The sequence below is a fragment of the Sardina pilchardus genome, chromosome 7, assembly GCF_963854185.1.
Source record: "Sardina pilchardus chromosome 7, fSarPil1.1, whole genome shotgun sequence".
Lineage (NCBI taxonomy): Eukaryota > Metazoa > Chordata > Actinopteri > Clupeiformes > Clupeidae > Sardina > Sardina pilchardus.
Window position 1 is genome coordinate 27983333 of NC_085000.1, and position 14269 is coordinate 27997601.

Below are 14269 nucleotides of genomic sequence, written 5' to 3' on the forward strand. Positions count from 1 at the left end.
ATGCGCGCGTACAGTACGTGCGTCTGTGTGTATGCGTGTGTATGCGTGTGATAGCTACTCTGTGTGCGGCATGGCGCCTCTGTCCACTGCAGCAGCTGATTGAGTGATCAGTCGTGAGCGAGCGCATCGTTTATGCCACACGAGGGAATACTCTCAGGTGCTCGAGTGAGTCGGAAACTTTTGGCAGCGCCAGTGGCTGGGGCTTGGCACCTCCCCGTTGGCCCATATGGTGTCGTCACCTGTATGTTTGTGGCAAATTGGCAGCCTACACGCCAGCATATGGCAGGAGCAGGCTTCTGCAGCAGGCATGGCCACGACTCTCCCCCTCTCTTCTCTCATCACCTCTTCCTACTCCTTCCCTCATTCATCACTCTCTTCTCTCTCTCCTCCTCTCTCTCTTTTTCTTTCTGTCTCTCCTTCAGTGTCTCCTGTCCCCCACTCTGGTTCTTTTTCTCCCTCCATTTTAAATTTTTGGCTTCCCTGCTCATCACTCACCTTACTCTTCTCTTCTCTCTTCTCTTACAATCTCTCTCTCCCTCCTAGCATTCTCTTCTCACTCCCTCTATCTCTCCCTCATCACTCCTCTCTCTCTCCCTTCCTCTCTCTGTCCTCCTCCCACTCCTCTCTTTCTCTGTGTTTCTCTCCTTTTCTGCTCCTCAGCTCTCTCCCCCTCTGGAACGTGTGAAGCAGACAAGAAAGCCATCTTAATAACTGCCTTTCAAACATAACTACACAGTCGAGGCAAGCGGCGATGACAAAGATTTTTTTCTTTGCTTTTTTTTTGCCTTTGCTTTCTCTCCAAAGCCCTTTTTCTACTCTCTCTCTCTGTCTTTTTCTCTCTCTCTCTCTCACTCGCTCTCTCTCCCTCTCTGTGCTCTTGGAAACTCAAATGGAGCGTTAAACCTGATTAAGGCAAGCTTCCACCCAGATCCCTGGGCCTCCGGTTGTCTCCCCCACATCTCTTTTTTTCATCCGTCACAGGACTCAGCTTTCAGGAGGGGTAGGAGGGCACCCTTCTCTCTCTCCCTTTCTTTTTCTCTCTCTCCCTTTCTCTCTCTTTCACTCTCTCTCTCCCTTCTCCGTCTTTGTCACTGACTTCTCTCTTTTGGCCTTATCCCTCTCTCCCTCTCTCCCTCTCTCCGAGTGTAAACGCAACACTTGGCTCCTGAGTGACAGGTGTAGCCAAGGAGAAACTCAGTGTGCTCCACAACATGCTATGATAGCATCTATGCACTCCTGGGCTCAGCTGCTCTCTCTCTCTTTCTCTCTCTCTCTCTCTTTCTTTTTGTCTCTGGTTTCTTTCCTTTCCACTTCCTTCCACCCCCCACCCACCCCCTGCCTCTATCTCCTTTTGATGGCAGATAAATATAGCATTTTCTGTAAGGTATCAAATTTCACACCTCGTGGGATAATGGCTGATCAGAGGTGCCATGATTAGTGCGCAATTAAAAATCCCCTCACTTAACTGTTATCGCAACCCCACGGCGCCACAAAGGGCTCGTCACATGGCCTTGTCCTTCAGTCGGAGGGGAGGACGGCGGAGGGGGAGCGCACAACACCAGAGGTGGCAATTTCGTCACAGACGCTTGCACACACAGTTGTCGCGCGCGGTCGTTGTTTGTTGCCCGTGAGCTCACCCCACCTCCTGCACAAACAAACACACACACACACACACACACACACACACACACACACACACACACACACACACATGCAACCCACGTCCTCCTCTTTCAGGTGGAGTTATTGTCCTAGTTATTGGCTCCATTGCTAGAGTCCTTGCATGGCTAATGCTGCTCTTTCTCTGGTGGCTGGTGTGTGTGTGTGTGTGTGTGTGTGTGTGTGTGTGTGTGTGTGTGTGTGATACTAGAGCTGGGGGCTAATGTTGGAGTGTTTTGGGGTCGTTGGTGGTGATGTAGACTCAGTCAATGCCGCTCTCACCACAGCAGCAGTGGCGTTGGAGAAGGGGCGGACAGATGCCGGCGTAGGCTCTGAAGAATCGAACTCGAGCTCAAGCCCGAGCTCGATTCTGCGCCGCCGCTCTCGTGCATCCGAGCCCGTGTGTGTGTGTGTGCCCGTGCCTCGCCTCGCCTGCCTGCCTGCCTCGCCGCGCAGTGCGAAGCGTAGCGGAGCGTAGCTGAGCTATCTTTGAAGCCGCAGCTAAAGCCTCCCTCTCCTGCCCCATTTATATCAATCATTCATCACTGCAGGCTCTGTCTGCCTGTGATTAAAGCTTCCCTACAGGAGGCAGCATTTGAATACGGATATATAATTCATATCTGCAGATACACACTCGCACGCTCCGTGCCCGAGCAGACACGCTTACACACACACACACACACACACACACACACACACTCACACACATATATATACACACGCTCTGATGCACACACGCACACAATAAGCACAACACACCAGCAAAAAAAAACTCTGACACACACAAGCTTCTTTACTTTTCACAGCTCTTGAATTCATGCCTGGACTGTGACCGCAGATTATTATTTTTCCCTCTCTCCCCACACACACACACACACGCAAGCACGGTTATCTTCTCTGACATTTCTGTTTTTCTATGTGCGTTTCCAAACTGGACCGTTCCTAAAAGGTTTTTCTCCCCTCCAGCACCCCCCCCCCCCCCCCACACACACACACACAAACACACACACACGCACCCGCGCTCACATCACCCGTCTCGTTAAAAAAGCATAACCGGTGCCTAATTAGCCTGGCCTGGCTCGGGGTCTAAAATAAGCCAGATCAGCGTTCGGGCTTGATCCGGCTAAGGAGCGGCAGTGCCGCTGCCGCAGGTGCGCAGGTGTTTGCTTCCAAATGAGTCGTAAACGAGACGAGCGAGACGAGCGAGATGTGAGACGCGAGACCGTTCTCCGTTCCGCCGGACGCGACCCCTCCGGCCTGGTGTTTTTCTGTGTTTCGACGAGCCGATGATAATCTTGCAGACATCCAGGATGGTATTAAGGATTTAGAGAGACACGCTGAGCATGAAAGCTATATTTCAGCCCGATGAAGAGGAGTATTAGGAAAAGGAAGAGGATAAAGGAGTGGAAAGGTGGAGTATGATGAAGGGAAGCTAGAGAGAAAGAGAGGATTTTAGGTGGGGGGGTAGCGGGTAGCGGGTGGGGGGTATTTACTGTGGGGTTGTGGGGGTGGGGGTGAACGCACTACATTTTCATCTTTGCTTACCCATCCTCCATTGCTTGCTCTCCTTCCCCTCCTTCCCGTCCAGAACTCATCTCAGAGTTGACCGCCAGCCCCACCACCCCCCCAACCACCCCTCCCACCGCCCACACCACCACCACCACCAATGCCGCCGACACCACCACGCCCGACGACGACGACGACGACGACAACATCGACACCGCGTTGCTGGTCGATGCTCTGCCGCCCACCCAGAGAGTCACCACGGCCGCCGGCTTCACCACCCTCCGCCCCACCACCACCCACCACCACCAGCCTGCCCACTCCACCACCCCATCCTCAGATGACGGTGCCACCACCACCACTGCCGCCGCCGCCAGCTCCACCGCACGCTCCAGCGCGGCCACCTTCGAGGGGTCGGGCAGCGGGCAGTCCAGCGGCGACGACGAGGACGAGGGCAGCACCGCCACAGAGGCAAGCGGAGAGGCAGAGCCAGTCGGTAAATCTTTCGCCCCATCCACCACAGTTCACTACATTACCCACAATCCCTCTTCACTCCCCATGTACTTTCAGCCTGTCAAGCTGACTACGGAGTCAAAGGGAGACCTGTGTGTGTGCATTTACATACAGTATGTGAAGCTGAATATAAATTTTCCGTTTCATTTTTTATCACACCTTGTTGGAAATTTTATGAGGGAAGAAAATAACATGCAGTTCAAACCCACAAGGGAAGGTGACTTCAAAAAAAAACTATTATTGCTGTTGTTTTTTTATATATATATATATTTATTTATTTATTTTTTTAGATGTGTGCATTTTAATGAACCTGTTTTGTCTCTGATATGTGACCTCAAGTATCCATAATGAAATTATTATTCAGTTTATCCCAAACAAAGCTTAGTATAATATGGTAATAGGGCACTGTAGGTGTGCTGTGGTGGGGGGCGTCGAGTTGAAATGCAGGCTGTGTTGGCAGCTCAGCCCGTTGTCTGTAGAGCCGGGCGTTTTGCTCAGCGCAGGCTGTACGAGGACTGCATCCCTGAGCAGAACGAGGCCCCATTGAGATGCAGGATACTGTCCCAAATTACAGGCTTTGTCTGGAGGACTGTTGATTTGTGTCTCCGGCCAAATCCCCACTGCTTGCTCACTCGCTTTTTTTGTTTGTTTTTTTGTCGTCGTTTTTCTTTTTTTCATATATCTCAAAGTCTTTTGCTGTCCAGTGAGTGTTGCCCACTTATACACACACATTTACACATACACAAAGATTCTTTCATACTCACACACATAAACACATACTCACGCTGTCATAGATGCACACACACACACACACACACACACACACACACACACACACACACACACACACACACACACACACACACACACACACATAAACACATACATACTCACATTGTCATAGACTCACACTCACACACACACACACACACACAAACACACACACACACACATACACACACACAAACACACCAACGAAGACATGTTCACACACACACAAACAGACCCACACAGACAGCACTCACCATTTTCAATCAGCGGTTCTTTAGCGTGCCGTGGCTCCCTGACCTGGGGAAGGGAGCTAATAGCACGGTTCAACTGCTGAAATTGATGGAACAGAGCGGGGCCCTGCCACCGACTCCTCCGTCCAGATTTATATGCGTGTCAGCGACTGGCCGCGTCGCGCCGCACACGTGTCCCGCCGTCCAAGGAGACCCGTGTCCTGTCCTGTCCTGGGAGTGGAGATGAGGGAGAGGGATACACACACACACACACACACACTCTCACACAACTCCCTCGCCCCACCCTGTCCTCCTCCAGACCTAGTCCCCAGGGAATAATAAAAGCACGCAACAGACTGCTGCAAAGCATGCGTCACATGCGGATCCGTTGCTCGTAAATCTGAGCCGGGCGAGGAAGAGGGGGTTTGGGACGGTGGGGGGTGTAGGGTCGTGTGTGTGTGTGTGTGTGTGTGTGTGTGTGTGGGGAATGAGAGAGAGAGGGGGGGGAGAGAGAGAACAGATGCGCAGGGGATGCTCGTGCGTCGCCTTGGCCAACAGTCATTTTCTCCACCCGCTCCGCTCGGCGTCTGCCTGCCAGCCAGTTCACTCACGGTCAGCGAGTCCTTGAAGTTGGCCTCTGATGTGTTTGCGACTGGCTTAACGAGCGGGAGTTGTGTTCTCAACGATCTCTCCTAATCTCGCGCAGCCACCAGCTCGCCGGACTTTCAGACAGGAAAAAAGGCTGTAGTGCAGTCACACTGAACATGAACACAAAAAAAAACGAAAATTGAAAGAGGGAGAGAGATAAAGGAGGGAGAGAGAGAGAGAGAGAGAGAGAGAGAGAGAGCACAGGGAGGAGGGTAAAAGAGCTTAGAGACGCCGGAATACACCGTGAGTGTTTGGACATGATAATGATAACAGAGCTTCACCGAGAGGAGCCGCCACAGATTGTGGTACCTAATCAATAAAACCGAGATTCACAATTTCAAATCCTCCGCACGTTTATAACTCCTCAGGAGGGAAAAAAAATAAAATTAAAAAAAAGCAACAGAAGTGATGGTACTGTTCGCCTAGCAATCTCCAGCGGACAGGGTCTTACGTCTGTGGCAGATAACACAAACAGGTGTCAGCCATTTTTATTCCATCTCTGCCACCCCCAATCCGCCATCCATGACTCCAACCATCCATGGCTCGCAAATCCAGCACATCACTCAGCAGGGAGCAGCCACTACTGTGGGAGAAATGGAGTGCTTTAAGGCAGAGGGGAGGGAGAATGTGAGAGAGAGAGAGAGAGAGAGAGAACACAGACCCCACACAGACAGAGAGCTAGTGCAGTAACGTTGTCCTTAGGCCCTGTGGAGGTTTGTTGTTGTTGTTGTTGTTGTTGTTGCTGTGTTGTAGTGTGGAAACCAGGTGAAGATCTGCCTCTCTTCCCTTCCTAACACCCTGCTGCCCCCCCCCCCCCCCCCCCCCCTCCCTTCGTCTGCGTAACCCTTCTCAGGCCCCACAGCCGTGGTGACCACCATGCCCCCGCCGGAGGAGCGCTCGTCCTGCGACAACACCCCCTTTGGCTGCTGCCCTGACGGCAGGACCGCGGCCAGCAGCCCCGAGGGCTCCAACTGCCCCTGTGAGTACCCCCGCCGGGCACTTCAGCTGCATGCTCTGCCACACACACACACACACACACACACCCACATGGACACACACACACGTGCGCTCACAATACACCACGTGGGAATACACACACACACACAGAATCAATACCTCCCTCGCTTGTGTGTCTCAAGTACACTGCAGCACACACATGAGCATACACTCTCAAAGACACACACATACTCTCTCTCACACACACACACACACACACACACACACTCACAAGGCATTCTCACATGATTCCATAAATCTTCAACACCTGATACAACAAAACAATGTGCACAAACATAATAGCCCCTGTCAGCAATCAGCTGGGAAAGCGGAAAGAAAGACCCCCCCTCCCCCCATCTCCGCCCCCTCTCAGCTGACCCTCGCTGGTGCTATTGTTTGTTTGTTTGTTTGTTTGTTTTTTGGACCTCCACGAGTGCTACTGCACAGCCCGTGGCATTAGCAGCCAGCTCGCTAGCAGGGGGCTGCAGGGGAGTGAGGGGGGATGGTGCTGTTTGTGAGTGAGAAACCGCAGTGGGGCAAACGCACATAAACACAGAGCCTCCCTCCCTCCCTCCCACCCTCCCTCTGGGCTCGCGTCCAGCCTCAGTGAATCACCTGGGTTCTGCGGGGGGGGGGGGGGGGGGGGGGGGGACAGAGAAAAGCACAGACTGCATGTTTGGCCACTGCGGCTTTAGATAGACTGGCAGGCAGCTTATGTACTGTGCACTTCCAGACTGCAGATCACCTTCTTCCCCTCTCTCTCTCTCTCTCTCTCTCTCTCTCTCTCTCTCTCTCTCTCTCTCTCTCTTTCTTACACATCCCTTTTTGTCCTCCTAATTCTTTCCCTCCTTTACTTCCACCTCACGTAACCATCTGTTTTTTTTCTGTTCTATATCAAGGGTAGGAATTACACTTAATGGGAAATAATCAATATGTTCCACGCAAGCAAAGAGGTGGCAGATGTTCCCTCTCGCCGGAACGGGAACGAGTCGACAGGTCAAGTGTTAGCGTCGCTCCACATATCCATCAGCGGGGGGGGGGAAGAGGTTGCGCGGCCATTCGCGTCCCCCCCCCCTATTGACGATGTGTCACTGTCGCTCCTGGCAAAGGTGCTAATGCCCGGTTTGTCCGGCGTCCGCCGATGGCATTAAGTCAGTGACCGCTTTTTAACGTGCCGCATCTCAAGTTGTCTGTCTGACGGGGCGGAGGGGGCAGGGAGGGGAGTTATGGCCTTTTCAGTTTACTCGCCTGGTGCCTTGTGATGCGCAGAGAGGGCCCTGTGGATTTACAGTTATATGAAGCATAAATCTTCTATCTTTGAGCTGCTAGGGTAATGTTCTCTGCAAAGACATTTCCGGAAGCTTGCATTGTTCCCCCAAAATGAAAAAATAACAACTTTTTCAATGGCACATTAAACACCGAGGGATTAACATGCAAAAGGCAGCGATACTCTTAGTTGGCTTTTCTTAGCGTCTAATACTTCATGTTTTTAAGAGAAGGCTGCTGGGATTGGTCGGGAACGCTGACACACTGTGTCAGCACTTCCTTTGTCTCTCCAGAGCTTGCCCTGATGTAAGAATGTGCACCTATCCAAAAGACGTGGAAATTCTCTCGCGCTTGATTTTTCCTTGAAAATGTGACATTTTTATTTCCGTCAAGTCAGTCAGCCAGTGACATGCTCGTAGCGAGCGGAGCAAGATAAAGGCAGACACCCGTTCCCCAGCAGTATTTAATGGGCGCGCTATTGTGTGAATGAAGCCTGAATGACTGGCAGTGAATTTAGCATTTTAATTTAAGCGAGTCGATCGTCGGCGCCACCCCACCCAGCCCCCCTATTCAGACATGGCTGCCCGTGGGAAATGGTTGTCCTCAGATGTCTCTGATTTACAATTTGATCGGTTCAAACTCCTTCCTTTCACTTCTCCCATTCCTCACACGCCACCCCCCGAACCCTGCACACACACACACACACACACACACACACACACACACACACACACACACACTACCCCCAGTAGTCCACATTTTCTCCTTTTTAAAGTTCCATCAGATATGAAGTGTGTGATGTGTGTCTGGACGACAAGAAAGGAGGGGGGGGGGGGGGTGTTATCATGCAATTTTAACCAGTCCCTGTCAGTCACCGGTACCCGGGATTAGGAGACAATTACGGCTATCTTTCACGATAATCATACAAGTGCTCTCCCTAGCTGCAGCCGAGTGGAGCGCCCGTGATTGATTTGGGCAATTTGTTCGGTTGATTATGAGCCGCGTGAAACCCAGCATCAGCAGCGGGCGTCACGCGCGCCCCTCTCCGCTCCTCGGCTCTCCTCTTCTCCGCGCCGTTGGCACCACCGCCAGCCGCTCCGCGCCACACCGCGCCCACCCCGACCCCAGCCCGCTCTTTATTTATTATTTATCCTCAAGCTGCCATCGCTCACAATCGCCCGAGTCAGATTTGCCCTCTCCTTGTTTCACCTCGCTTTTTGTTTAATTTATTATTTGCCTCACTGCCATCATCACCCTTCTTTCATTATCCTGCTCTCTCTCTCTCTCCCTCCCTCCCCCTCTTTCTCTCTCTCTCTCTGTCTCATTCTTTCTATTGGACTCATTACTGCCAGTGCAAATTGTAAGAAATGGTTGCAATAACCTTAAGAGATGACTTGCATAAAAGCTGCTTAGTGTAACGGAGCCTCGCCACTTGCGAGAAGACCTTTTAATTTGCTCTAATGTGCTGTCTGTGCGTGTTACTTACCTGTGTAAATCTGTGTGTGGATGTGTCTGTGTGTCTGTCTCTCTCTCTCTTTGTGTGAGTGTGTGTGCGTATGCACGTGTGTGTGTGTGTGTGTGTCTCTGTCGTCATGTGACTGTGTGTTTTCGTCTGTTTGTCTGTTATCATGTGCCCGATGTCTGCTAACGGATTTCTCTCTACTCAGTCCTCCATGCGTCTGTGAGCTCTTGGGAAGAGCCCCGGTCTGGTAAACTCCAGCCCATTCCACACTCTCGTCCATGCGCTCCCCCCTGCTCCCACCCCCACCTGTCCAAACACCACCACCACCACCACCACCACCACCAACCGACACCCATGCACACACACACACACACCCACACCTCCTCTGTGTTCCTCCACCTCCACCACAGAGAGGCCCTGACACCCCTCACCACCACCCTACCCCTTCTTAACTCCCCACCGGCTGGAGCCACACACGCCACCTCTCCACCACCTCCAACCCAGCTAACAATAACACTGCACTGCCTCCATCACTAACCACACAACTGGCACTACGCTAACTCCCACCTTCTGAACCAGGTGTTGTGTATGTGTGTGTGTGTGTGGATGTATGGGTGTGTGATTGTGTGTGTAGTGTGTACAGTTTTTATGTACTCTATGTGCCTTGAATGTTTCTCACATGGCAGCAGGACAACCGTTTGATTGCCTGTTGGGTTTGTCCCTCCGCAGCCACCATGAGGTTCAACGGCTTCCTGCATCTGGACCAGGTAGAAGGCCAAGAGGTGTTCTACACACCTGAGATGGAGGACCCCAAGTCCGAGCTGTTTGGGGAAACAGCCAGGAGCATCGAGAGTGCGGTGAGTTTGACTCGTTTGCTGACATTCAGCATTAGTTTAATCCCTTAACACATAAACACTCACACAGAAACTACCCCTGCCTCCCTCTTGTGAATAGATATACAAATACATTTGCAATTGGTTCGGACTTGCCATTTATGTCGTTTTATAAATCTGAAGTAGTGTAATGTGATGTATCCTCCTTGTTTCAAACGGGCTTGCTCATAAATCAAACCGGTTCACATGGGGCCGCTACCCTGCAGACATTCGTTCTGCCATGCTGATCTGGCTGATTAGCTAATGGCTTGAGCCGAGGCAGGTAACTAATTAGCTGAATAAGGAGGAGCAAAGCCTGCTGGGAAACGCTGCCCGCAGGACACTGGCCTCTCAGGCCTTTGATTGGGCTCCCGTCGAGACTTTCTGCCCAGCGGTTTTCCGCTTATAACAAATAGGATAAGCTAGTAAAAGATAGCCCTCAAAGACGACCATTTGCATCCGCTAATACCTGTGATTTTGTTGTTGTTGGCGTCGGGAGAATGGGCAGGATTTCTGGAAACTCCCCCCACCCCCCCCCCCCCCCCTTTTTTTCCCCTCGGCTCGTTTCGAGTACGCCCGGCTTTTTCAGCAGGAGCGTTTCCCTGTCTGCGAACCCAAGGACAGAGTGTTAATGAGACCCACATAGCACGCTAATGTTAGCGCCGAGCGCTGACCGAGATTTGAGGCGAGCCGCGCTCACCGCGCGTGGAGTGAGTCGGTAATAAGCCCTATCCGTGTGTGTGTGTGTGTGTGTGTGTCTGTGTCAGTGGGGCCCCCTCTCCAGAGGTGTGGGCACACCGTATCCGGAGACCGCTTCACCTCAGCTAGCCGCGGCTAGTGCCACCACCGCTGTGGGCGTCGGTAGGTAACGGGGGCAGGCGAGGCGCAGCGCGGCGCCAGCCGTGGAAACGGTGTCAGAGGCCTCCGGCGTGCGCTAATCCACAGCCTCCGAGCCCAGCTGCACCGGGCCATGCCCCCTGGGGCCGCCTGTATCACCCGATAGCATCCCACCCCCACCTCCACCCGACCTCACTTTACCTCACTCCCCATCCCACTGCAGCCTCCCTCCTTCCTCTCCTCCCTTTCTTTGTCACTTCTTTTCTTATCTCCAACCTTTTCATTCTTGCCCTTCGCTTTCCTGTCTCTACTTTCACTTTCTCTCTCTCCCCCATCCCTCTCTCTCTCCCTCTCTCCCTCTCTCCCTCTTTCTCTCTCTTTCTCTCTCTCTTTCTCTCTCTCTCAGTCCTTCTCTCCATCCTCCCCTCCTCAATCCATTGTCTCCTCTCAGTCTTTGTCCCCTCTGCCTGGCTCCCCGAGGCCCTGCTTGCTAGACTGTGTGTAAATAGCACCGGAGGACACAGGGACGCTTTCTGGGTCAGTGTGCCCGTCGGGGTGTGCTGGAGCCGGGGCGCAGCGCGCTAATAATGCTGGCGGGCATGCGGACGACGCTGGCGCTGCGGAAGAGTGCCGCGGTGGTGGTGCCCGGTGGGTGGGGAGGGGATTGGAGGAAGTGATTGTGTTCGCCTCCTGCCTTCTGCCCTTCTCTCGGTGCCCAGCAGGGGTCCCCGTGGTGTGTGTGTGTGTGTGTGTGTGTGTGTGTGTGTGTGTGTGTGTGTGTGTGTGTGTGTGTGTGTGTGTGTGTGTGTGTGTCTGTGTGTGTGAAGAGGGGCAGCCAAGAGGCAAAAACCTATTATCCTTTTTAAGATTATTTTTGTGTCTGTGTGTGTGTGTTTTTTCTTACTGTCCCCTTTTCCTTTCTCTCTCTCTCTCTCTCTGTCTCTCTCTCTCTCTCTCTCTCTCTCTCTCTCTCTCTCTCTCTCTCTCTCTCTCTCTCTCTCTCTCTCTCTCTCTCTCTCTCTATTTTTCCCCCCCTCCCCAACAACCCCCCCGGCTGACTTATTGAAAGAAGTGGGGCCTCCCAGGGGGTTGAAATCTAACAATACAGGCATGCTCGCTCAAGTGCACTCGAGGTTAGCTGTAGGGGGGGCGCACCATTTGATTGAACATACACTAAAAAGACGGGGCCACCAGCCCCTCTTCCCTCAGTCACGACCGCCGCCGCCGCCGCCACCACTGCCACGTGTGTGCCGAGTGCCGTGGAGTGCCGCTGTGCGGGGAGAGGCGGGTGTGCGGTTTTGTTTGGTGCAAATGACATGCTTCACTCTGAAAGCCTCCGGTGTTTGCCTCCCCTTGATTAGTTCCAATAGTGCCTCGGCTGTGTATGATGTATTTGGCAAGCGAGACTTGAAATGCACATGCCTTTACACACACACACACACACACACACACACACACACACACACACACACACACACACACACACACACACACACACACAAACCTCACACATAGGCACACACATATACACACAGATAAAGGTGCTAACACATAAATAATAATAGCCACTTAGACATACTGTATACACCTGCGCACATACACACAAGCAAACACAAACACTCACTCACACACACATACTTACCCGGTGAAATCTAGCAGCACACACAATAATGCTCAGGGGGAGCCCACGAGTATACACAGAATGCTCCCTTGGAATCCAGACTGCGTGTGGAAGAATGTCATGGCAACGTGACATTTACAGCTGCTTTGGAAACTGTGTTCATGTAATTATTTGTACGGCGCTCGGGAAAATGTCAATTTGGTCACGGCAGCCCGGTGGGATTCGACCCACACTTGGTGTCGTGCGCATTTTCAGCCTCATCTTTCCACAAGGGACGAGCGTGTCCTTAACTAGAGCAGCCGGAGACTCAGGCTAAGCGTACTGTCTCATTGACTCCAGGCATGTTGTCTATTCTTATATCTCACTCTCTCTCTCTCTCTCTCTCTGTCTCTGCTCCTCTCTCCCCACGGCAGCTCAATGAACTGTTCCGCAAGTCGGAGGTGCAGAAGGACTTTAAGAGTGTGCGCGTGCGGAACTTGGCCCCCAGCAACTCCATCCTGGCCTTCATCGAGGCCCACTTTGACCCAGGTATGAGGACACTCCCAGAGCACCCTATGGCTTTTATATTAGATCTAACCTTTCATATGAGTTAATTATGCAGTGGATTATATACATTATATTATATAATCTACTATTTGATTAAGATATATAATTACAGTATAAAGCATTTATGGTTGTGTAACATGAAGGCCAGCTATGGCCAAAAGGCTATGGCATAACAGGACTGACGATAATACGTTTGCAATATAGTCTGTCATTAGACTGTTGTGTACTAGAGAAACAATATGAAGCTCTCTTAGAGTTATATAACATGTAAGCAGAGCTTCATATCCATCATCCACATAGTTTGGCTTTCATTTACATTTTAGACGGGACATAATTACATTTCATCTTAGAGTCATTATTCAAAAAGAGCAGCTTTGAAAGGGAAGAACAAGGCTAGTGCTTCCCTTTGCTTCTGTTTTAGTGTGGGTGCTCTTATAGTGTGAAAGCTTGTTTAACTCCGCTTTGTCTGAGTGAGTACGTGTGTGTGTGTGTGTGTGTGTGTGTGTGTGTGTGTGTGAGTGCCCGCACGTGTGTGTGTGTGTGTGTGTGTGTGTGTGTGGAGATGGAAGGGCGGGAGCTGTGTGTGTGGTTGCCATTTTTTTTTCTCCATCCTACAGCTCAGCCGCCTCATTTTCGGCACCGTCCCTCAGTGTGCCATTAACGCTCGGCTGAATGGGCGAATAAAAACCTCTCGCAGCAGTCGCCTTTTATTGGCTCCATTCAGCGTCTTTTATTCGGGCCCGAGAGCGGCGCTCGTAAAGCCCGTCTGGGGGCCGCCCCGTAACTGGCCCATCTGCGGAGGCCGCGGGAGAGCCGCTCGGGAGGCCCGCCGAAACGCCGGCGCTTCTCCAACACATGTTTGCTTAGGACAAGCGCTCCCCAAAGTCTATTACTGACGCGCTTTTGGCCTTGTTGTGTTTATGGCTGCATGGTATCGGGTGGAATAAAATGGGGGGGGTCGGGTCTGTGTGATGTGTGCTGGGAGTTGTGTGACGGAGGTTGTTGATGTTTCGGGGGTTTTTTTTGTGCGCGACAGACACCAGGTTCTCGGTGGCGGACATCGAGGGGGCCCTGCTGAAGCAGCTGAAGGCTGCGCGCGAGCCTGGCATCGTGGTCAAGAAGCCGGAGGAGGACAACATCAGCTTCTCAAATTACGGTAATCCAGCGTCCATTTCCGGTGCCAAGCTGATGGACGTGAGTGCCGGTTAGCGCTGGCAGCCGCTGTGTTTTTCCATCCGCGCGAAGCGAGCGCAGCCGGACACTTTTTGAAAGCATAAATGCGGTGTAATAACAGGCATTTCAGAGCTCATTTTGCTGTTTTGTTCTCTCTCTCTCTCTCTCTCTC

General features: G+C 52.1%; 1 protein-coding gene across 1 annotated transcript in view; it reads left to right on the forward strand.

Annotated features, from left to right (window-relative positions):
• agrn (agrin) overlaps nt 1-14269 on the forward strand; it is a 211312-nt gene that overhangs the window by 167955 nt on the left and 29088 nt on the right. The window contains exons 20-24 of the mRNA XM_062542039.1: nt 3248-3658; nt 6178-6303; nt 9778-9905; nt 12792-12906; nt 13961-14080. Of these exons, the coding sequence (XP_062398023.1) occupies nt 3248-3658; nt 6178-6303; nt 9778-9905; nt 12792-12906; nt 13961-14080 (900 nt within the window). The remainder of the gene's footprint in view (nt 1-3247; nt 3659-6177; nt 6304-9777; nt 9906-12791; nt 12907-13960; nt 14081-14269) is intronic.